Source organism: Lycorma delicatula, chromosome 3, assembly GCF_047948215.1.
Source record: "Lycorma delicatula isolate Av1 chromosome 3, ASM4794821v1, whole genome shotgun sequence".
Taxonomy (NCBI): Eukaryota; Metazoa; Arthropoda; class Insecta; order Hemiptera; family Fulgoridae; genus Lycorma; species Lycorma delicatula.
This window is the reverse complement of record NC_134457.1, coordinates 223977835-224002021: the sequence shown is the minus strand read 5'-3', so window position 1 is coordinate 224002021 and position 24187 is coordinate 223977835. Positions and strand designations below refer to the sequence as shown.

The window sequence follows — 24187 nt, the reverse complement described above, 5'->3', positions numbered from 1 at the left end:
CCAACACATAACTTAAACAAAAAAAAAAAACCTATGATCTACATAATACAAATTCTACTTCAAACAGAGCAAAGTTTATAATAGATTTTTTACTAAAATAAAATGAGATGTACAAAAATATAAGACAACAATAAAGAGCGACATACAAAAATATGATAAAAGAGTACTTTATAGATGCTTAGGTACATATATTATCACCAATTACATATACCTTACTGAACTCAAGATTAGGTTATGATGTGAGACGCTCTCTTTTATATGCTCTTGAGATGACATTTTACGCGTGGGATCCCGTTTAGCCGTCTAATAGTCGGTTGTGGCACTAACTTTACGTAGCTTAATGTTTAATTTGTGTTGGCTGGCACCGACTTCAAAAACAGTTATTTGTCGTAAATACTTTTACTTTAGTTAATAAACAAAAATATAATTTTTTTTATACATTTTTGGTACTATTATTTGTTGAAGTCGGTTTTTATTTTTTATAAACTATTTTATTACTGATCAATTACTAATTTTATAATGTGAATGTTGAAATTCAATCGTTCTAGATTTTTACTATTTGTAAACAGTTTTGGAACGTTCTCTATCTTAATCGTTTAATTCCAGTAATCGTTTAGCAAGCTCATGTTTTATATAACAACACAAAAGATTTAAAATATGAAAAAATAACCACGAATATAAAAGAAAATATAATTAATTAATGTAATATTTAAGAGTGATTTAAGCATAATTTCTTTTTCGTCTTTATGAGAAAAGTAAGAAATAAAGTTTGCTGAACAGGAAAAAGAAAAAAATAAGAGGGAAAATGTGCAGTGTGGGTTAGTTAATGACATTTTCCAGGAAACTACCATTAGTTAGACTTCAATAGAAATCGGCAATCATTAATTAAAAACCACTTAAAAATTAATTGCATTTGGATTGAGAAGCTGTTTGGATCAAAATAATCTTTCAAGAAGACTAAACAAATATTAATAAATTCTAATACGGAAAAAAATAATTTCTTAATTTATGTCCGGTATCGATTATTCAGTGGGTACTGTTTTTTATATAATTATATCATTAAGACTTATGTCCGCTAATTCTATATTACTGATTGTTTATATATGCTTATAAAAAAGAAAGGAAAAAGCATCCTACCATATTAACTTTACCTTGTGCACCTTGTCAGCCACATCAAGATATATATATATATGTATACATTTTATACAGAAAAAAAGAAAATACATTTTTAAAAAAGATTACGAAAAAAAATTTAATTTCCTAAAATATAATTGACCATTAGATTTTTTTCTTGGGCAGGGTTATATAGGCACCGACTTCTACGGTCATTAGCCCTCGTCACATTCTTTAAAATAAGGTTTAAATCACCATCAAGTATGTCATATCTAAGGGTGTAAAGGGCCCTTACATTTTATTTAAAAACACCAAATAAATAGACAGAACATTTAAACACAAACTAAAAACACTTGTAGGGTATAAATGGCCCCTTTATTAAATTTTAAAAAAATAAATAAAACTCAAAATATAAATGAAAAGAACGGTTTCACAATACCAAAAGTTCCTTTTTATGCCTCCCTTGCTTTATTTAAGCACCCCCGGAACCGCCATTAAATAACACATCAATCGTCCCAGGATGCCATGGCAGTTGACTGCCCCCTATAAACTGTCCCGTAGGACGTAATCCATCGGGGTTCCCCCCCACATCGCAGAAGCACTTCGAGCACCCTTAAGAAGTTGTTCAGGATGACCAAACAACCCCTTGTCCTTACCTACCAGGCTCCAGGCATGCCTTGGAAATACCCTTTGCACCGCGCCATCTGACCACCCTCGAGGGTCCCCCATGCCACCATCGGATACGCCTCGACTCCTCCACTCTTGCATGCAGGCAAGCCCGGGCGCACTAGGCAAGAGGGCTACCTTCCAGCCTTATACGTGTCACACTTTAAGATTCCCCTTTTTTTTATACGTAGAATTAAACTAATTCCCTCGGAAATTTATTAACACAGCTTGAACTTCCTTATAGACTTGTTAATAGTCCACTGGCGTGCAGATAAGCAACTATTTTTTCTTCATTTCATTTCCCAAATCAGCAGCAATACTGTTTCTTAGACCAAAGCTCTTTCTGAGATTCTCAGATAAGGTACAGTCTAGTTTTTCGAACATGGCACCGTTTGGTATAATAACTATTATATATAATTTAAAAAAAGAGCTTACCAAATTCTAATTGTTGTATAGTTCAATTGTTATATATCACTGTATGGTACACTCTTCCATTAGATGCTTGACTGTAAGTGCTTTATTACAAACACCGTACACTGGTCCTTCTTCGCCAGTTAACAATATAAATCTTTTATTTGCGTGGGACCGATTCTAAGTCTGGTCACCGCCATATGTTCGCAGCGAGTCAGCTTCACGTCGCTCTTCCATTTATATGGAGAAGTTTTAACTGCGTTTAGTTTGGTATTTAATCTTCTCCGATCATTAATCCACCGGTTTCTTATTGTATTGGTTAGAAAATTTTTAACACGTGACACTCGTACAGGAATTACAAGCAGGTTATCACAGACTTTCGCCTTTCTGGCAGCTTCGTCTGAACTTCATTCACTGCAATACCAGCATGCCATACAAATGGAGTCCATACAAAGTTGTATGGACAGTTGTATGTACAGAGTTGTATGGAGTCCATACAAATATACATCGCTATCCTCGTTGATTTAAAACGTACAAAATGGACAGGATGTTTGCAATAAGTACGTCTTTAATGTTCTTGTCCCGAATTGCAGTAAGTGCACTTAGAAAGTCGGAACATATTAGCACTCTCTCTTCGCAGTAGTGTTCCGAGTAGCGAAGAGCTTGCTGCATGGTAATAAGTTCTGCCGTATAAACATTTGCCATATCTGACAGTTTCCAAAAGTGGGCTTCTCCATTTACATAAATGGAGCATCCAACACCATGTTCGGTTTTAGAACCGTCATTATAAATTTGAATGTATTCTTCGTAACTACTGACGGTTGATAAAAATTCCTGTGGGATGATTACTGCTGGCTTCTCTTTTATCATTACACGATAGAGATCCAGTCTGGTGTTTACCGCTTGTAAAAGCCACGGCGGTATTTCTCTTGTAGAAATTTCTAATGACTGTGGTAGAACAATTTCATACTTTCTTGTTAATTCGATACCTTATTTCGGCTGATCTGGAACAGGTAGCACGATGTTCATATAATGCAGCCAAAGGATGATTGTTAAATGTTTTATTACTTATATGGGTAGGAAAGGCCCATATATTTTCTGCAAATTTTAGTAATAGGATCTCTCTTCTGTAATTTAGCGGCATTACTCCGGCTTCCGACATTAAACTAGTCGCTGGACTTGTACGAAATGCGCCTGTGGCATATCTTATTCCGCTGTTACGTATTACATCTAAATTTCGTAAATGCGACTTTCTACTGATGAATATACAATACATCCGTAGTCAAGCTTCGATTGAACCAATTATTTATACAGTCTCAGTAGTATTTTTTATCTGAGCCCCAATTGACGTTGGATAAACAATAATGCTTAGGTTTTTTTTTGCATCTATCACTCAAGTCCTGTAAATGTAATCCCCACGTAAGGTATTTATCTAGTAACAAATCTAAAAATCGCACATTATCCTTGTATTCTATTGCAATTTAAGGTGATGTTCGTCGATGGTCAAAACAGGACTTCGGTGAGGAATTCTCTTCCTACCGAGGAGTACACAGGACGTTTTCTTTGGTGAAAATTTGAAACAATTATTCCTCTCACATTCATTAAGGGCGTTTACCGCTCGTTGCAATTTCTCCTTCACCGTAGCTGTAAAGTTGCTGGCATACACAATTGCTAGATCCACATAAACACTTTTGCTGATTTCTGCTGGAATGGGTAATATCAGTTTATTGGTGGCGATCGTGAACAGGTACTGCTCAACGGCGACCCTTGTGGTTTGCCATTTTCCAATATTTTTTCTGATGAATATTCGTTGTTGAAGCGTAATTGGAAAGTACGGTCATTCATATAATTGCTGAGTAAAACTAGCAGATTTCCACGTTCATGTATTTGAAGCATTATTCCACGTCGCCAGGTCATACCGAATGCCTTCTGCAGGTCAAAGAAGATTCCGACACCATGTTTTCTTGTGAAGTTGTTACATATGATGTTCTGTAAGTTGATCATTTGATCAGTATTTGAGTGATATTATCGAAAACCCGCTTGATGTGGGGAGAAGAGAGTTTTTTTTATAAAATTGAAACAAGTCAATTATTTACCATTTTTTCAAAATGTTTCCCATAGCGCAGTCAAAAAAATAGAAAGGTAACTGTTAGATTTTATCTTTCTTTGGAACTGGAACAATATGTTTTTTTTCCACTGTTGCGGGTACGTTCCATTCAGCCTTGTCTGATTATATAGTTCTAACAATCTACGTCTTGCAGTGGTATTCAGCTGCCTGATCATGACATAATGAATTTCATCCAGACCAGCAGCTGTGTTGCCGGCTTTCTCCAACGCTTTCACTAATTCTTCTATTTTGAACGGTACATCATATTAAGAATTCATTTCAGTTTTGAAATTTGGCAGATCCTCAAGTTCGTTTTTTTTCTGAAATATTATTCGTAGTTAGCCGTTTTGCTTACTTCTTCGAAACGACTGGCTAGTAATTCTGCAATTCTGTTTGGAGTATCTCTAACTTTATCTTTATATTCAAGGTAAATTATGGAAGTAAAGCTTGCTCGCCCATAAATAGTCCTCACTTTCTTCTAAACGTCTGATGCAATTCTGTTTCTGTAAATGGATTAAACGTATTACTGCCAGGATCGTTTTTAGAATCAATGAAAAGTCTTTTTGCACACGCGCTGTATCTTTTAAAGGCAATTATATTTTCTAATGTTGGACGTTTCTTAAAAGCGTTATACGCTTTTTTCTTTCTTTTGATAGCTTCACTTATTTAATCGTTCCACCACGGAACGGGTCACTTCTTGAGTTTCCCAGATGTTTTGGGAATATATCTTGATACCGAATCAAGTTTGGCATTAGTTATAGCGTCGACATCAGCTTCGATAACTCCAGTTGTTTCAGGGAGTATCATCCTAACTGTAATGCCCTAGCATTACATCTTCTAGAGGATCTGCGTGGAAGCGATCATTTTCCTAAAAATGATCGCTTCCACGCAGATCCTCTAGAAGATGGAAGGTGTATCTCGGTGTTATTGATCCACTTATAAATGCAAGATTTATACAGGACGTCGATCCATCTCTGACATTGGAAAAAGTTCCTGAACCATCATTTAAGATATGAAATCAAAATTCTGTAGGAACTTTTCCAAATTCTCTTTCACAGGGATCTACTCGATCCGACCCCCAAAGAGAATTCTGTGCATTAAAGTTACCCACCCATAGTATGGGTGGGGAAAGCTAAGCAATTATTCGTGGTATGTCATCCTTCTTGCAATAAAAATTCGCCAAGTATATGCAAGTATTCTTCCACTGCATAAGGTGATCTGAGTCATTCTGATTGCGACCGCTTGCAGATTTGTTTTTATTTCAACCGCTTTGGTGGTAGCTTCGACGTTAATATAGTTACTCCGGCTCTAACTCTTGTATTTGGCGGTTGGTCTCGCCGAAGTGAACTGTGTTTTCTTAACTGGAAATTTTTATTTCGACAAAAATGTGTTTCTTGCAGGCACATACAAATAGGATCTACATTATGTATCAAGCTTTAGAGCTCATGGATGTTTGACAAACATCCATTGATTTTCCATTGAATTATCGACTAGCTAATTTTTTAAATTATTTAATCTCTTGTTTTGCCGTATGACCATTCTTTTTTCCTCTTCTTTTCCATTTTTCAAACAGCTTCGCATTGATCGGCGTTTTCTTTAGGTGCCGATTGAGAGGTGGGAATCTGGGAGACACCTAAAACAAGAGTCACTCCAGTCACTGCTTCAGGCAGGGGGCAAACAGGCCCCCCTGTATGGTTTTTGTAGCCTCTGTGGTTTACAGGGCACCACGGTTGCAGGAGGCTTGGGTGACTCCATAGAAGACTGCAAACCAGTCACTTTCCTCGCACCATCATCCAATATTTCAATTGAACGAACTTGGACCTCCGTTTTCTTCTTATCAGGAGCACTTTTTTTTTAATCGAGGTATCATCAGAAGGCTTGTTTTTATCAATGGCTTTGTGATTTCTTTACAACTGAGAGAGTTCATTTTGTTTTCTATTATTTTCTCAATCATATCAATCAAAGTGGGCGCAAATTTGTCTAGAAGCGTGGTTTGCATCAACAGAAACTGCAGCAGAAGCAGAAAGAGCAGCCGCAGCTTGACCATAAGTTGTTGCTCTAGGATTACGAGCGTTTGCCATCTGCTTTACCTCAAGGTAGCTGACGTTCTGCAAGGTTTTGACTTCCTGCAACGCTACTTAATCTTTGTGAATAGGACAGTTTATCCATATGCATGAATGCTGTCCTTTACATTTTTTACATGAAAGAGCCTTATATGAAAAACCCTTACAGAAGAACCCATGTATGAAGAACCACCACATGAAGAACGCTTACATGATTCCCCTTCATGAACCTCTTCAACATACACGCAAATTTGCGGTCTCGCATCGGGCAGCGGTGTCGTCAAAACGTTGGCATTTGAAGCACCGCGTTGGCTGTGATACAAAAGCCCGCACATCCAATCGGTGTATTTCTTCACGTACTTTCTCCGGCAGGGTTGGTCTATTAAAGGTGAGGACATGAGAAGCAGAAGGTAAGACTTCGCCGTTTCTTCTCATGTTCAACTTCCGGCACTCTATCGCTCCTTGCGGTGCCAAATTCTCAACTATTTTCTGCTCTGCAATTCAGCCCGACAGACCGCAACACCGTTTGAGGTACTGAGTGTGCCGTGCGGATCGAAATGTACAGCAAATTCGCCAATATTCTTAAGCCCTAGGATTTTCTGCAGCTGTGCATCATTAGTAGTTTCCACATGAAGTCCATTATATGTTTTCCTGGTTTCTTTAACCGGGCCTCCAGCACATTTACTTATTTCTCGAGAATAAGAAAAGGTCTGACCCCCGAAAAATTACCATCATCTCTCGTGATTACCAGATACATAACATTGCTCTTGAATATCTCTCTCCTTAAACTCTTCGCATCATTTTCTATCCTTTTATTTTCAAAATTTTTTCTCCGCTTCGCCTCAGGCGAATCGGGTAGTTGTAGACGAGGGTGTTTACGTGAACCCTCTGTCACGTTTGTTTGTTCAGTTTGCACGATAAGGATCCCTTCTGTATCAAGGCTAGCCGCCGAGATATACCCCTACTTCAGGACTACCGACCCTGGAGGTCCGGTTCGGTACTCCGGTGGAACCGGCATGTGTCCTAGCAGAGAGCGGATGCGCAATCCTTGCACCGACTCCAGGCCCCCAAAGTTATAGACTGAAGTTTTCTAGGCTCCCGTGCGCCGACATACAAGGGCACCTTAGCTACATGCTTGCCATCGCGGGGGGCATGTGGACAGCGGAAGGCCTCCGTTACACCTGTAATCACTTCGACCCTAGCCGCCAGATCGGCAGCTCTGGAGACAGTACGAATCCATTTCCTTAATTGTTTTAATTTCCATATCTGCAGGTGGCCGAAAATCCGGTCCTTGTATTACAGCTTGTAGGTGGTATCAGGCCGCAGAAAATTCCATCTCCGAGGGAAAACACTCGGAGCCCCGTTAGCCAGCATTATGAATAGTATATATGTATAGCTGTTTCTGATTTGGACGTGGAACGTAGATGGTATGCTCCGAACGTGGAGATTAACTACCTCAGGGCATTATTATTATTATTATTATTTTTATTGATGTAATCATAAGGTTCCTAAATTATCTCTTTTACTATTACTAATCACTTTTAAATAATAATATTAATAATAGCCTATCTATGTTTAATCTGTAATTTTAAGATTAAGATTGAACATTTTGTTTAATCTATCATTAATCATCCACAAATAATTCATTATTTTCTAAAGCAAAATTTATTATGTTTTACAGATTCGTAAACGAATAAAAAAAAGTTATCACAAAATTTCGACTATTTTTTTATAAAGCTTTTGCTACTATAGGAGTTCACGACAAAATTCAACAAAAACAGAAAATGGTAAAAAAAAAAAAACAAAACAATATTAGAAGGCAAAACCACGAAAGTTTTCTCGTTGTAAAAAATTCAATAATCTAATTTTTAATGGGTATTTTATAATGGAGACGCACCATTTAATTGACAGAGTAATGAGGAAATCGTATTTTATTTCAATTTTTAATTTCTTTTTTAACCTGTAATCGGTCAAATATTTTAATTAGAAAATAAAAATTTTAAATAAATGTAACTTAATTTATTAATTATAAAATTTAGCTTTTAAAATTGATAGAATATATAAAAATGTGTAGATAACCGGTACAAGTAAAACAATTGGGATCCACTTCTTCAGAAAGTCAGGTGGTGATTTTATCAGTAAAATCACCACCTGATTTTAATCAAGTGGAAAATCCGACTTGATTCATTCATCACTTAATTATCCTGAAACCCGGAAAACTAGAAAGACGAACTCTTACGTAAATATTCTTAAAAAGGTTTCAGTATAAGGAAAAAAATATTCTGATTAAAAACTCCTAACGAATTAAATTTAGTTTTGTTGATCGGGTTCGATATTATAAATGTATTATTACATACGATATAATCTATTATTTTTCTGTTGAGAAATATAATTTTCGAAAAAAAGGGAAGGCTTAGTCTGTCTCCAAATTTCCCGATCGTACACAGCAGGAAGAAATCGTCAAACATTTGATACCCTTCAACATAATAAAACAAGAATCAAATAATTCGTGATGTAAAGCAAATACAAAGAAGGATGTCCGCGTGCAGTACTTTAAAAACAAAGAAACTATAATTTTCCGAATACAATATGAAAATAGTATAACAGTTCAATTCTGAAATAAAGAATACTTCCTCGCATTTCAGAGCGGTGCTTGTAATCTAACTCGTATCATCTTGCTCATCACTCTCGTATCCGTAAGATAATTTGAAAAATACAAAGCGCTCCGCTATCTTGTAAAAGATATTCAAAAAGTTACACTTGGCTTGTGCGTCGATCATAACAGCATCTTGATTACGCAAAACCTCTGTTATTAAGGTACTCGAGAGACGTTTTGTTTGTTCTCGATTTTTATTCTAGCTGAAATCAAGTCGTATTTCATATACGATCGAGAAATACCCGTTAGATATAATCTAATAGTGAACTTAGGATGTTAAAGATGATTAATCTCTCATAAAAATGATTTCCTCATGATAGACGTAAATTTGTCCGTGTGCTCGGAGAAAAAAGCTCTGAGTTCATCATAATTCCAACATCAGACACAGTCAGCTCATCTATCGATGTTTCTTATGGTAGAATACTCGTACGATGTTATTAATATGTTTCTAAATTATGTTCTTATGCGGTCGAATGGGAATTAATTTTCCTTAAAATTTGATAGTAATTAAACATTTGTAATTTTATTAATTACGCTATAAACTCATCGTATTATCTATAACGTGTTATAATCTTTATTGGTTTTCAGGTAATCATCAAACAAAAATATTTTAGAGGCTGTTTCTCTTCAAATGTCGTTAAGAAATAGAATAATTACGAAGTTTAGTGTAATAGTTTCAAGCCTTTTTAAGGGTTCTGTTAATTTAAAAAAAAAAAATAGATATGAGGTGAGGATGTATTTAGATAATGCTTTATCTCAAGGAATATTGGATTTTTATTATTTTATATTAAAAAGAAAAAAAAACAAATTATAATTGAAAACATAATCAAAAATAATATCATATACAATTAAAAAAAAGAAGAAAATTATGAAGTAATAACAATTTTAGTGTTTTGATATGTAATGCAGAAATACTTAAGTTGTTATCAAAGCAGAAAAAAATTCTGAACGTTATTGGAAAGACTGGAATAAACCGTTCCGATATTAATAGTCGTAATTTATAAAATATAATAAATTTTTTAAAAATACATAAAACAAGGAAAACGAAGGTTATAATAATTTGAGAAAATAAGTGAAAAAACGGCTACATAAAGAAAGGAAAAATGATTGAAAACATAAAACAAAAAGATTCATAAGAGGCTTGATAAGATATAAGAAGGGAAAACATATTAAAAATTAGAATAATGATATCCAAGAGAGTAAAAACTTTTTATGAATCTGAGTTATTTTAGAATGTTGGTTATTTATTCATGACATACGAAGAAACACTTATTTAATAAAAAAATACGGGAATTGCATATTTGAAGAAGCGTCATGTAAAATCTTGTGTTTAGATCGTGTTGTTATACGAGTTAGGAATGGCTATTAAGGAAAAGAGAGAAAGAAAAGTTTCAGACATTTAAAGATACAACCATGAAGGTAGGAGAAAAGTAAATGTACAGATAACTCAAAAAAAAAAAAAAAAAAAAAATGGAAATCTAATGATACAACAAACTTAGAAAAATTCAGAATAGGAAATCCTTAAACGTCTCGGTCTTTCATCCGGGGTTCCGGTTTCATTTCCGGTCAGGCATAGCATTTTTAATAAAAAGAATTAGGAAATCAAAATTTAGTTAGAGATAGATGTGGATGGAAACGAATAAGGTGCTATATAGACCTTTCTCAGGGTAGATAGCATATAGTAATGTTATTTCGTAGGTGATGGGAAATTACTTCATTAAAAAATGTACAGGCTAGATTAAAATTATACAGGCCAGAATAAAATTATGGACGGTGTGATCCATCGTTTTTACGAAATAAAATCGCCATTTTTAATCGATATTTTCTCTAGCAGTAAAATAGATTAAAATAATTAAAGCTAAAAAAATGTCAAAATCTTACAGCAGCCTATCCAGCCATGCGAATCGTTTAGCCGTCTACTTCCTAGACAACAGGGATGACTTTAGAAAATTAAAACAGCTCTATAGTGTGTTATGTGTAACTTCAGCTGCGAGTGCTGTACATTATCTCTTCGATTTTTATTGTCAAATTTATCGCATATTCTTTTCAGTTTCTTCGCACTGTTTCTTCGGTTTTCTTTGTATTTACAACTGTTTTTTTTCTTTCTTTTGTTATACTGTTAGCGTTAAATGTACATAATTTCATAGTGTGTGTGTCGGTTGCCGCAAAAGTTCTTTGTAATTCTACTATATCATATTTGAAGCGTTTCGCTGGGAACTTCTTATTATGTGGTTGCGAGTGCGATCCAATTTACTCAAGGTCGATAAAAATGTAATAGATTGCAAATAAACTTTGAACATATATATTTGCATATCGATTGGGGTCGTTACAATCAAAGAAGTTGAACGACGAGTTAAGCTCGGGCGGCAAACATTTGGTAAACTTAAAATCTGTTTTAAGAACAAACCTTAAAAAGAAAGTTATCGATCAATACATCTTGCCGTTTCTTAGTTATGGAAGCGAAACTTGGACGTTAACCGTTCAATTACTACAAAAACTGCGGGTAGCACAAAGAAATACGGAACGCTGTACTGTTGTGGCAAACTATCTCCACGCACGGCCAGGCCGACCGAATTTGGCGGGCGGGAAAGAGGGGTCTCTTTTCCAAAATCATCGTGTTGACTAACTGTCAGCACACTTTCAGTGTCTCATTCGAAACATATGAGCAATGACTCAACATATTTAACGTATTATTATGTCTATTGTATTATTATTATTACTACTATGTCATCATATTAAGACTAATATTTATCTAAGGATTTGCTGATGCGATGACAAATATCAACACGCATTAGTAACGACCGGTTATTGTAGTTTGGTGACTATGTTATAATAAATTTTTAAACAACTCTCTCACAAGTAGCCCTTTATAAAACTACAAACAGCAGATTCTTATATAGTAATCTTTCTGTAGTAAATGAAAAAAGAGTTGTGACGGTGATTTTATATTTACAAACAATTTTATGGACTTTCATCGGTAGTCATTTAACATTTTAAGAGTTTGTGTTTGTGTACAAATTTAAAAATGGACAACGGCGTTCAATCGAAATGACGCATCAATTCTAGTCGAGGTAAAGAAATTATTTCTAACGGTTATAAATTTACGAAGGAAGAAGCAGATAACAAGACTGTCACAAAAGCTCGAGAAAGAACTGCTGCAGCATGTGGTGTATCTGAGCGTGCGGTGACGATTAATAGAGACTGAAAAAAATAATAGATAGTGATGACAACGAAACAAAACATTTTTCAACGCCAGGCAAACGACCGAAAAATTCTAAAAGGCGTATCACAGGACTGGACGAGTTCAATAAACGAACGGTAAGTTTATAATTTTCACCTGAAAAAACAACACCTCCGTACATAGTCTTTTTTAGGTTTACCGAAGGTCATCTTCAATACCTCGGGATTACCGTTTTTCAGCCTAGCCTCAGCCAGGAGAATGCCTCGGCCACCGATTCCTGACGGTGTACTACTAAATATCATGAACTCATAAACAAAACGCATCGTGTCGAGTCTTAAATAAGACCGAATGGACTACACAGTAGCAAAGTAACTATCCGAAATAAGCAAAAGCGAGTTCAGCATACAACACGAAACAGCAAAGCAGTTTGTAATATCGTCTGAAGGATCTTGGCTTCAAATGGAGAAGGCCCCAAAATAACAAAAAACTATTAATCGAAACGAACAAAGAATGTTTTATCTGAGGGCGATGAACAGTTTCAGAAATCAAGGAAAGGCCCGTAATTTATTTCGATGAATCTTACGTACTTAGCATTCACCTTAAAAATCAATCGCGGTCAGATTCCAGCAACGGTGTTCGACGTCCGTTCTTCAAAGAGGACAGATTAATAATTATTCATTCCGGCAGTGGAAAAGGTTTCGTTCCAAATGCCTTGACGACATGGAAACATAAATGTCTTGAAAACGCTTGTGAAACACATTTCTTTCACCGATGCTATGTGTGTCCAAGCTGTACGAACCGGTAAAACTCTCTACAAACCTAGATTTTACCCCTATATTCTTGATGAAGTTCAAGAGAAGGATCGTGGTATCTTAAGACTGCCGCTTATATAAGAGCTTGAGAAATTCAAAAGTTTAGCCCTAAAACTGAGGAGAGTAAAAACGACCGCGGTTCAACAGTCCTGCCTCTGGAGAGACCATCGTATAATATTTTTTTTTTTTTTTTTTTTTTGTCTTCAGTCATTTGACTGGTTTGATGCAGCTCTCCAAGATTCCCTATAATATCTGACTAAAATATCTGACTAAAAAAAAACGATTATTTTCTTCCGACTATCGAACTGAATTTTTGTAATTATTTTTCTCTGAATGAGACGTTTATCAAGATAAGAATAGTCCAAAATCTTATTACCGGTCAAGTAACCCCCTCCTGAAAAAGTAGGAATAAGGAAATATTTATAATTTTGTATTCTTCACACCTACCGAAAAGTATTTTTAGAATTATTTTTCTGTAACTCATCATAAGGGTACTTAAAATTTTCTAAGCAAAAAGAGTAAAGAAGGGGACAAAATATCCTTCCCGCTACCAAAGTAAGAGTTTTTTTTTTTTGGTCTTCAGTCAATTGACTGGTTTGATGCAGCTCTCCAAGATTCCCTATCTAGTGCTAGTCGTTTCATTTCAGTATACCCTCTACATCCTACATCCCTAACAATTTGTTTTACATATTCCAAACGTGGCCTGCCTACACAATTTTTCCCTTCTACCTGTCCTTCCAAAATTAAAGCGACTATTCCAGGATGCCTTAGTATGTGGCCTATAAGTCTGTCTCTTCTTTTAACTATATTTTTCCAAATGCTTCTTTCTTCATCTATTTGCCGCAATACCTCCTCATTTGTCACTTTATCCACCCATCTGATTTTTAACATTCTCCTATAGCACCACATTTCAAAAGCTTCTAACCTTTTCTTCTCAGATACTCCGATCGTCCAAGTTTCACTTCCATATAAAGCGACACTCCAAACATACACTTTCAAAAATCTTTTCCTGACATTTAAATTAATTTTTGATGTAAACAACTTATATTTCTTACTGAAGGCTCGTTTCGCCTGTGCTATTCGGCATTTTAATATCGCTCTTGCTTCGTCCATCTTTAGTAATTCAACTTCCCAAATAACAAAATTCTTCTACCTCCGTAATCTTTTCTCTTCCTGTTTTCACATTCAGTGGTCCATCTTAATTATTTCTACTACATTTCATTGCTTTCGTTTTGTTCTTGTTTATTTTCATGCGGTAGGTTTTGCGTAGGACTTCATCTATGCCGTTCATTGTTTCTTCTAAATCCTTTTTACTCTCGGCTACAATTACTATATCATCAGCAAATCATAGTACCTTTATCATTTCACCTTGTACTGTTACTCCGGATCTGAATTGTTCTTTAACATCATTAACTGCTAGTTCTATGTAAACATTAAAAAGTGACGGGGGTAGGGAACATCCTTGTCGGACTTCGTTTTTTATTATGGCTTCTTTCTTATGGTCTTCGATTATTACTGTTTCTGTTTGATTCCTGTAAATGTTAGCAATCGTTCTTCTACCTCTGTATTTGAACCCTATTTTTTTTTAAATGTTGAAAAATGTTGAACATTTTATTCCAGTCTACGTTATCGAATGTCTTTTCTAGGTCTATAAACGCCAAGTATGTCGGTTTGTTTTTCTTTAATCTTCTGTCTACTATTAATCTGAGGCCTAAAATTGCTTCCCTTGTCCTTATTCATTTTCTGAAACCAAATCGGTCTTCTCCTAACACTTCTTCCACTCTCCTCTCAATTCTTCTGTACAGAATTCTAGATTTTTATGCACGGGTAAGTAAGACTTATAAAAATTAAAAAAAGTTTTTTCTTGTTTAAACCGATAATTTGAAATTTTATTTTTCTTTGTACGAAATGTCATTAAGATGATTAATGTTCCCGTGTGTCATCAAAGAGAAGTTAATATTGCACAGACAGAAGTAAGATTTTAGAAATACTCAAAAACATTTCAAATAATTCAAAATATCTCAGAACTTATAATTACATCGCAAAAATTTACGGTGATTATAAGTAATTTAATACATTAAGACAAGGCAAGTCTCCATTTAAACAAAATTTAATTTCTGGCCATCTGTATAACTCTTTATTTTGACTGAGAATTATTATTAATATCTTCTTTATCGATTCATTCTACGCTTTAAGTTACGGTTTGCATTATAATGTGTTTATTCCTTCTTCCAAAGTTGTAAGATGATAACCGATAACATGTACCTTCGTTCAAAGAATAAGAAAACCATCGGAATCAAATTAATTAGATTCAAATTCATTTAACAGTAAAATGGAATATCGATTAGAAATGAACGTAAATAAAATCAATGTTATTTTTAATTAAATAAACTTTATAAGTATAAGTTACATCTATTAAGTCTATACGAAACAAGTTATAAGCGAATAGACGTATATAATCATTGTTCTAATAAAGTTATTATATATGTGTTTTATGTAAATGAAGTATTTAATTGATTACGTAATTTTTATTATTAACCGGAAAAGTAAGTCTTTCTCCGCATTATCCAAACCGATTGTAGCTAATAACAATTATTTTTAAATAACTTTAAATATTCTAATTTTTTCTTTGAAACAATCTTTGAACAACCAATTCTTTGTTCTTTGAAAGTAAAAAAAACCACAACTAAAATCAAGGATTGAACAGGTACAATTTTACAAAAGTGCAGGTTACTTCACAGCCAGTGGCGTCTTGCGTGCAGCACCCCCTATTTTCCCTTGATATTATCGGTAACATTTAAATACTTTTTTCTTTAATTCTTTCTTTATACTCGTACAATATATAATCTTTAACTTAATGTCAGTAGCTATCCCCCAGTTTATGAAAAAGATACAAAATTTTTGTATGGAACTGCGCGCTTCACAGTTCCAGTGGCGTGGTGTTTGGCTGTTGTGCGCTTGCGCACATAGGAAGCTGCACGGAAGGCTGCGAGGGAGAGAGAGAGCGCACTGTCGCTCCCGCAGTGCCGACCCTGGCGTGGTGGTGGAAGGTAGTTTCTTTAACTCCGCCTGTGTACGAAACGTTCCTTGTGCGTTCTCTTTTCTAGTTTAGTCGGTGGAAGAAATATGGAATTTTAAGCGGATAATTAATTAAGTTTGTCTAATAATGGTAAAAAATGTCATAAATATGACATTTTATCATTTATTCGGTACCATATTCTACGTACCATATACTTGAATGCGGTAAAGTGTGCTTCTAGCTATTCTATATTCTACTTGATTCATTATTTTTCGGTTCTTTTATTTTACAGAACTTTAATCACGGACTTGAAAAGGCCCAGAAAAAAATTTTCTGGTGCACCACCCCCCCCCCCCCTAATTTTAACTACGAGCCGCCACTGATCAGAGCTATCATAGTGATTCCCAATTTTTTCTTTATTTCTCTCTTACTATAAATACATTAATAAAAGTTTACGGATAGGCGATGGAATACTTAATTTATAACGATATATTTTTTGGTAAAATTATACGATTAAACCGAAGAGATATTATACGATAAACGTTTATTACCTTCTCCATAATTACATTATACTAGCCGATTACCCGGCGTCGGCCGGGTATTTATTTACCTCGATCATCTATCGTATAAAAAAAAATGAAACTTATCACATTCTGTGAAAGATGATAGACTTGTGTAGTTAGTTTCCCCTAAATACGACCGTCTGAGTTTTTTCGATTTCATGAGGCCAAGACCGGAGCGTAACGGTTTATAAAAATTTCCAGAAGAATATCGACACAGAGTCCTATTAGTTTCCACAACTTTCCGGAAGGTTCTACAGATTCTTTTCCGCTAAACTTGGACTTAAATGTCATCGGGACTGTCACCGATCAGCCTAGCGATCCTAAAATACGGATTCTATATTTTCACTAATATCGATCGTTTTCGATTATTTTTACACGTCATCCCTTCTTACCGCGATACTTAAGAGTGCTAGGAGTGATTTATCATAGTAAGTCATGTGTGTATCATGTTTAATTGAAATTGTTCCAAGCGTTCCAGAGTTACGCTGGAAAACAAACACATACACATCTATTTTTATATATGTAGATAAAAGAGGGTAAATATTTATTTCAGTCAAGATAAGTCGAACAACAGATATATCGTAAAAACAGAACTTCATTCAGCTTTATAGAGGCTGAGGAAGTTATACTCTATAAGGATTTTTCTTGTTGTATAATCAACAATTTCACTTATAATCGTAATATTTGAAGTAATTAACAAAACCTTGGATGAGGGAGGAAGAAATATTAAACGGTACTAAAATCTTGAAGACATTTTAATCTCGTTAAATTTCTTATAATTCATGGATTTTTGACCGTGTAAAAAAATCAAATCATAGCGCTTTCAAATTTTTGAATTAAAAATCATTAAAGGTAGTTAACCTTAAAAATATTATTTGTATAATGTTTTTTCTACTTCTAGCTTCAATTTTCATAATTTTTCTGAAAAGGAAGTATTTTTACAGTAGAATAATTTACTATGTTTATGAAAGGAGGTTTAAGAGACTATATAACCCTACTTAAAAATAGGTTAATTTAATTTAAAAAATTAGTTCAAACGACTTTGTTGATAGATTTTTTTTTTAAAGCATTGTATTATTAATGTCTATGTCTATTATATCTGGTTTTATTTCTTTGAGAATAATTATTTATAAGATAAAGGTGAAAATTAAAAGCGTCTAACTTAGCCATTAAATATATTTTTTAAATAAATAAAAAAACAAAAATAAAATTGAACGTTATTTAATTTACAATAAAAAAAAAGAAAAACGATGAAATTTTATAGTTAAGTAATAAAAATAATATTCTTTAGATATGACACCAGGTATAGTATTTTAATTTTACGTTCACGAAAAAATATTCTTTCTTAAATACGTGAAATAAATGATAGTCCTTATTTAATAAAAAATAAAATAATTTTCTGCACGATTTGACATATTAGCCGAGCAAAAATTTCAAACGATTTTTTATTTAATTTGAATTGTTTTCACGTATATTTTAAAATATTTTTATTTTATAGGTCTACTCCGTAAAAAAATTAAAAATATACCTCGATTAAGTAATATAACCGTTCAAACCAGAAAACATATTTTATCAGTTGTAAATTATTAAGTTAGAAGTACTATTTTAAAATTGAGAGTGTTTTTGCTTAATTATTATATCCTTAGTCCGTAAATAAAACAAAAAAATGTTAAAATTGTATCGATTTAAAACCGTATCGTTTAATTAATTTAGGGAATGAAGAATATTATCAAGCCACGTGTCGATTGGGGGGGGGGGGGGGGCTTTGCATTCTACAACATAATAGATATTACCTTTTTCATATTTTATCTCATTTAAAAAGGTCAACCCTTTAATGTATAAGATTCTAATAAATTCAGTTTTTACAAAAAAAACCTCTGTATACATGTCACAAGGCCGACGGTAACGGGGGAATTTGTACAACATTAGGTTATTTATGTTAAAATAAATAAAGCTCATTTACTAAAGATTAAAAACTCGGAAACGGTTTACAAAACTCCAAACTGAAACTCAAATTAAAAAAAAATCAAATCAAAATTAAAAATAAAAAAAATTGGTATTCCAATTTTTTTTAATCGTAGTTAAAAGTAGAGTAATTTTTAAAATGTGTTATAAAGTCAGGATCTAAAATCGGCAACAAAATTTATTAATACAACTAATTTCAACGAACTACAACAAAAAAAACTTGTTAAAATAAAAAAAAATCCTTTAATTTCATTAAAAAATAATCTTTTTGTAAACTATAATATTTAAATAAATACTTAAAAATCATAAAATCCACGTACTGCCTTTTAATAATAGATATACAAAAGAAAGGGTAAATAATAAAATTGTTAATTATAAACATCGCATAAAAAATTTGGTTTTAAAAAATTTTGACAGATGCAGAAAATAAAATGGTAAAATTTGTTTTTATGTAGTTTTTAGCATACGTAATCAAAAAAATTGAAAAAACCCTTGGATAATATACGATATATTTTTATAAAGTTGTGGCAAAAATAATTTATTTATAAGTACTTACGATTAAAATATATCTATTATTATAAAATTATTTATCTGCATGCACTGCTAGTAGCTGTTCGCATATAAAATTTCAAAGTTTTTCTAAGTTTAGCGATTCGTGATAATTTTGTTAAGAGCAGACGGAAGAGAAGATTCTATATAAAAGAGCGATGTTTTACTATCGTAAAATAATAAACATCAAACTTTTTTAAAATTATGTATTAATCGTTTGATAATTTTCTTTGCGGTATGAAACCGATGTACTTTTCTGATAAACTTTTAAATATATAACATATAAAAAGTAAGCCGTTATAAAATCAAACCAATCGATAACGTGAATCGAAATATTTATTAACTAATATAAATTCTACGATGTTATGTAAAATGATAAATTAAAAAAAAAAAAATATTAAAAAGATATTTTATTCCGGTTAATACGTAATTCTATATTACAAATTACAAATATAATTAATAAGATTAAACGAATCACTTTACGGATGAAAAAAGAACCGTTCGACTATTTATCTGAAAGGGTAAAAAAACGATGAGAACGCTCGGTTCAAAACAGCATCGAAAAGAAATTAATAAATTTTGGTCGGAAATTGGGGAAAAGAATTAATAAGTAAAAAACAAAGAGAAGCGGTCGAACTTAACATTAAAGCGTAAAGATTATGTATATAAGAATATAACTAAATAAAATCGGTAGAAAAATAAATAAAAATATAACACAATTTAAACAAGAATTTAGAAAATCAGGCTTAAATAACATGCAACGTTGTTTAAAAATTGTATTTTAATAATTTAATTATTAACAATATTAATAAAAAAAAGCGATACGGTCCTTTCTCAAAACGGAAGTAAGAGCCATTATTAACACGAACGTAGTTCTATTATCTGGTTTGAGCAAAGTTTTCCCCCGAAAAATGACAAAGTTATAGTTCAGTGTAAACAGAGTCTACATATAAACGGAAATGCACAACTTTATTAAATAGATCGTTTTATAAAAAACAAATTAAACATTCTTTAAATCATTTTCTTAGTAAAATTAATATAATCTGATTACAATTTAATAAGTTACTCTTCAACTGTTGTTTAAGATGTGCGTGTATATATATATTTAAAACAATAAAAATAAGGTAAAATTACTGCAGACTATAAAAAAGTAAACAGTGTGATATGTAAAATGAAATAAGTATTTTAAGGGGATGGGGATGCTGATGGTGAAATAAACACATTAATAATCGACGATAAATGATTTTCAGTAATAAAATATGTATCTATCTATATTAATTAAACGTCACAGTAACTTACTGATTATTTTCGTCGGTCGTAATGATGTATTAGAATATTAATTAAATGACGATATATAATTAATAAATGTAATTCCTATTACCTTTAATGTCTTGCTCGGTATGATTTTCCTTATTAGCCTGTATCTTTTCGATGAGAAGCTCGAGTCTAGAACTGTTGCCTTTGAACAGCATGTCTCTCATCCTAGCATATCGGCACTACTGGGCATTCAAGTCTCCGCTAGGAACAGCGCCCCCCACCCAAGGCGCCCATTGGTCGGTCCCAAGGGGCGGTCCTTCCCCTTCCAAGTCGCACACCTTACCCCACTCTACTGACCAAAAAATAACCTGCCGAACTCTTACGCTCGATTAAATCAAATTCCTATAAAGATATTGCACTGCAATTCATAAGGGTGTTCATATCTCTAGTCGTTAATTATTAGTTACAAAAAAAAAAAAAACAAACAAACAAAAACGAACGGTCTGTTTATGTTTGGCACGTATTAGTAAATTTTATTTTTAAATAAAATTATCGTAATTTCAATAAATTAACTATTACTGAAACCTAATCGTTAAATTAATAACGAGCACGCAGTACACGTGAAAGAAGATACATTTACGCTGCGTAGGTCAGCAAGCAAGAAAGATAAATTATCTAATATGTCTTATACATTTAATACAATGTTGAACGTATTAAAACAAGACGATGATTAAAAAAATTCTGTAGTCCTATTATTATAACCGAAAGTTAAATTATTCGAGTATTTTCAAACGTTTAAAACTTTACTGTAAATTGAGTTATATTCTCGCTGTGAAACGAGTAAATAATTGAACGGGGTTAAAACAATCTGCCGGAATGTTGCTTTTTTTACTACTCGTAGAACTTTTCGTTACGTTCCTAAGTTTAAAAGGAAAAACAAATTCGCTGAAAGGCAAATAATTTTTTTTTATCGTGAGTTATTTAACCGGTTTAACGCACTCCTGAATCCTTTCTGTTCTGTATCTATCTCGCAGACTCAACATCCTGTTAGTTTACCACGAAGTTGAAAAAATTAAGGCCTCTACACATATCGTAAAATTAATTGAAGACATATTCTTTAAAACAAACGAGTCTACATCTTTTTTGTTCGATGAATTATTTCGTAAATTAATTAATAATTAGTTGTAGATTTTAAAATTTGTTAAATTATTGACTTTAAAGAAAATAATATATTTTCCCAAACATACCGTTAATATTCATCAACTCTTGGATGAATTAACTCATTTTTTTTAGTATTTAATTTGTTTACAAAAAAAAACTATTGCTTTTTTTTAATAACGAGGTTAGTTTTCAGAAATTCTTATATCTTGAGATGAAAAAATCAGTATCTGAAAATCTTTTCGACAGACAAAGAAAAATGGTTATATATAAAGGAAAACATAGAGAAAATTTTAGATTTATTTTCTGCGAATAAATCACTGAAATTAAACAATCTTTACTTATTTCTACACTCCACATCCTTAGTTTTTTTGTTTTCTATGTTACAGATTTTTTTGTAATAATTAATACTTTACAATTTCTTTATAACCGTATCATTAATCCATGTTATTCATATTAAAAAACATATCCAAAACGTATTATTAATCCTGGGTGACCTAATTCATGGCTCACCAAACTTATTCTTTTTTTAAAAGTTTAGCCAAATACTTCTTTGTTTTCCAAATCAAGGAAAATTTTCTTAATCGATAACGTACGTAACGAACGAACGGTTAATGTATGAAATAATTTTTACGAAGTAGATATTTCTGATTTCACTGTTATTATTTTTTATCACTTTAGAATAATAGTTTTCCATTTCTTATTTTAAGTCATTCGTTTTACTACTCCACGCAAATAGACTGATTTATTGTATTATTTGACAAATTATTCTAATTAACAATTATTTATTATTAAATTAGTCGATAACGGACACCGTATTTCGAATGTGTAACCGATTTGTTGCGAACTTCAAATTTTCGAATATGTTGCGACTCAAATGCATAACATTTAGTGTGGCCTTCCGTAGAAATCGTCAATGTAAGTAGAGCTATGTTATATGTGCTAAACTGAACGAACCGTTCCAAAAAAAGGTCGCGAATGTTTTCTTCTTAAAGACGAGAACAACGGTTTTTGAAATTTTGAATTATTACAATAAGTCTTACGCTTAATTAGCCGGAATGAATGTTTAATAATCGACAATAAATCGCTTACAGTAGAATTATTTTACATCAGAATATAATTACGTATTTAATCGATCATCTCAGATAACCGGGAGTTTATTTCGTAAATAATAAAAAGAAAATTCCGGAATTTTTCTGGAACGATCAAGGGAAACCGTGACAAAACTTTTTGTTATTAGGCTTTTATTCAGGAGCGCAATACAAAGTAAAGATTAATGAGTAATAAAAAGGTACGGTTATCGTTCATACTAACGTGTAAAAATATTTAAATATATTATAGTCCAAAAAAAAAATTAAACAAGAGATAAATATTAAAAAATTTAAAAAACACGTCAGCCAAAAAAAAAAACATCGCTGACAAACATTGTTTATCTGTTTAATATAGGATAATTAAAGAGCGAGTAGCTGACAATTTTGTAACAGTATAATTTTTTTAATAAATATAGGTATTTATGAACGTAAGGATTCCAACGCAAGGTCATACATCTATATCGGTTCTGCTACGGTGGAACAAACATACACCCTAAATACAATGCACTCCTTTCTGGGCAGTCGCGTAATTAATAATAAATAGGGATAAAAATTGATGAATTTTTGAATAAGTATTAAGTAAAAGGTAAACGAGTGCGCAGAAAAATCAATTTTAACTAAATAGTATTATTTAATAAAACGATCGGTAGAATAGTAGTGCTTACGTAAAAGGTTATAATGTCATTTGATTTTTAAATAAATTGGTCGAACGATTTTAAACGGTTAGATAATTTATTAAAAATAGTAACTGAAGCATATTAAGGTCGTTTTTCATAGGACAAAGTGTTACGGTGTGTAACGCGAAAATAATTCTGTTGCCTGATTTGATAAAAATGAACGCTTTTATATTTAAGGATTTCCGTTCCAAAACTTAAACGCACAGAAATACTGAAATTTTTATTTAACTGAACATCAATAACTTTTAAATCCAGATTTTAGTTAACTATAATCGAAAATGAAAAATTTGGAATATTTGGAAGAAAATAAAGGACAAAGCTCAATCCTTCTTGTAAGCTATTTCACTGGTTTGAAACAACTCGCTAATTACTTTTTATTTCTGCAACGTATTTTGATGTTAATATATTTTATAAACTTATCGTAGTCAACTATCTGTTTTATATAATAAAGTTATGTTCAAAACTCAAACAAAATTCAAATTTTTGTTTATTTTTCATTAAAATCGATTATATTAGATAGCGCTGACTTTTTTTGATTGTTGCCGATTTCGGGTATCGAAATTAATGTCAATTGATAATATCGGTTGCTTTTAGTCCCTTAACAAACAATATAATATATACTGAAACAGCAGAAAATAAATACGTCGACTTTAAAAGCCTAAGTAAGTGAGCTGAGAAAAAAATCAAAGAAATAAAAGAAATGAGGTTAATATTTTTTTAAATTTGCAAAAAACTCGTTTCTTTAGATTCATGGATGTTTAGTTCCAGGAGATTTTTTTTCTCGACTGTTATGTAACTTCTTGTCAGTGTTGCTGCAGGTGGTATTGTTTTAACGATAATCGTCTTAAAGCGGGTTATGAAAATCATCTTAATGCAGTGTTTTTGTTGAATTTAATGCA

The 24187-nt window shown here is 32.6% G+C and overlaps 1 protein-coding gene across 1 annotated transcript in view; it reads right to left on the bottom strand.

Moving 5' to 3' along the window:
• The window catches only part of LOC142321321 (zinc finger protein 423 homolog), a 124881-nt gene extending 104295 nt beyond the window's left edge, over positions 1 to 20586 (bottom strand). The window contains exon 1 of the mRNA XM_075359312.1: positions 20487 to 20586. Within this exon, the coding sequence (XP_075215427.1) occupies positions 20487 to 20586 (100 nt within the window). The remainder of the gene's footprint in view (positions 1 to 20486) is intronic.
• Positions 20587 to 24187: the final 3601 nt, after the last annotated feature.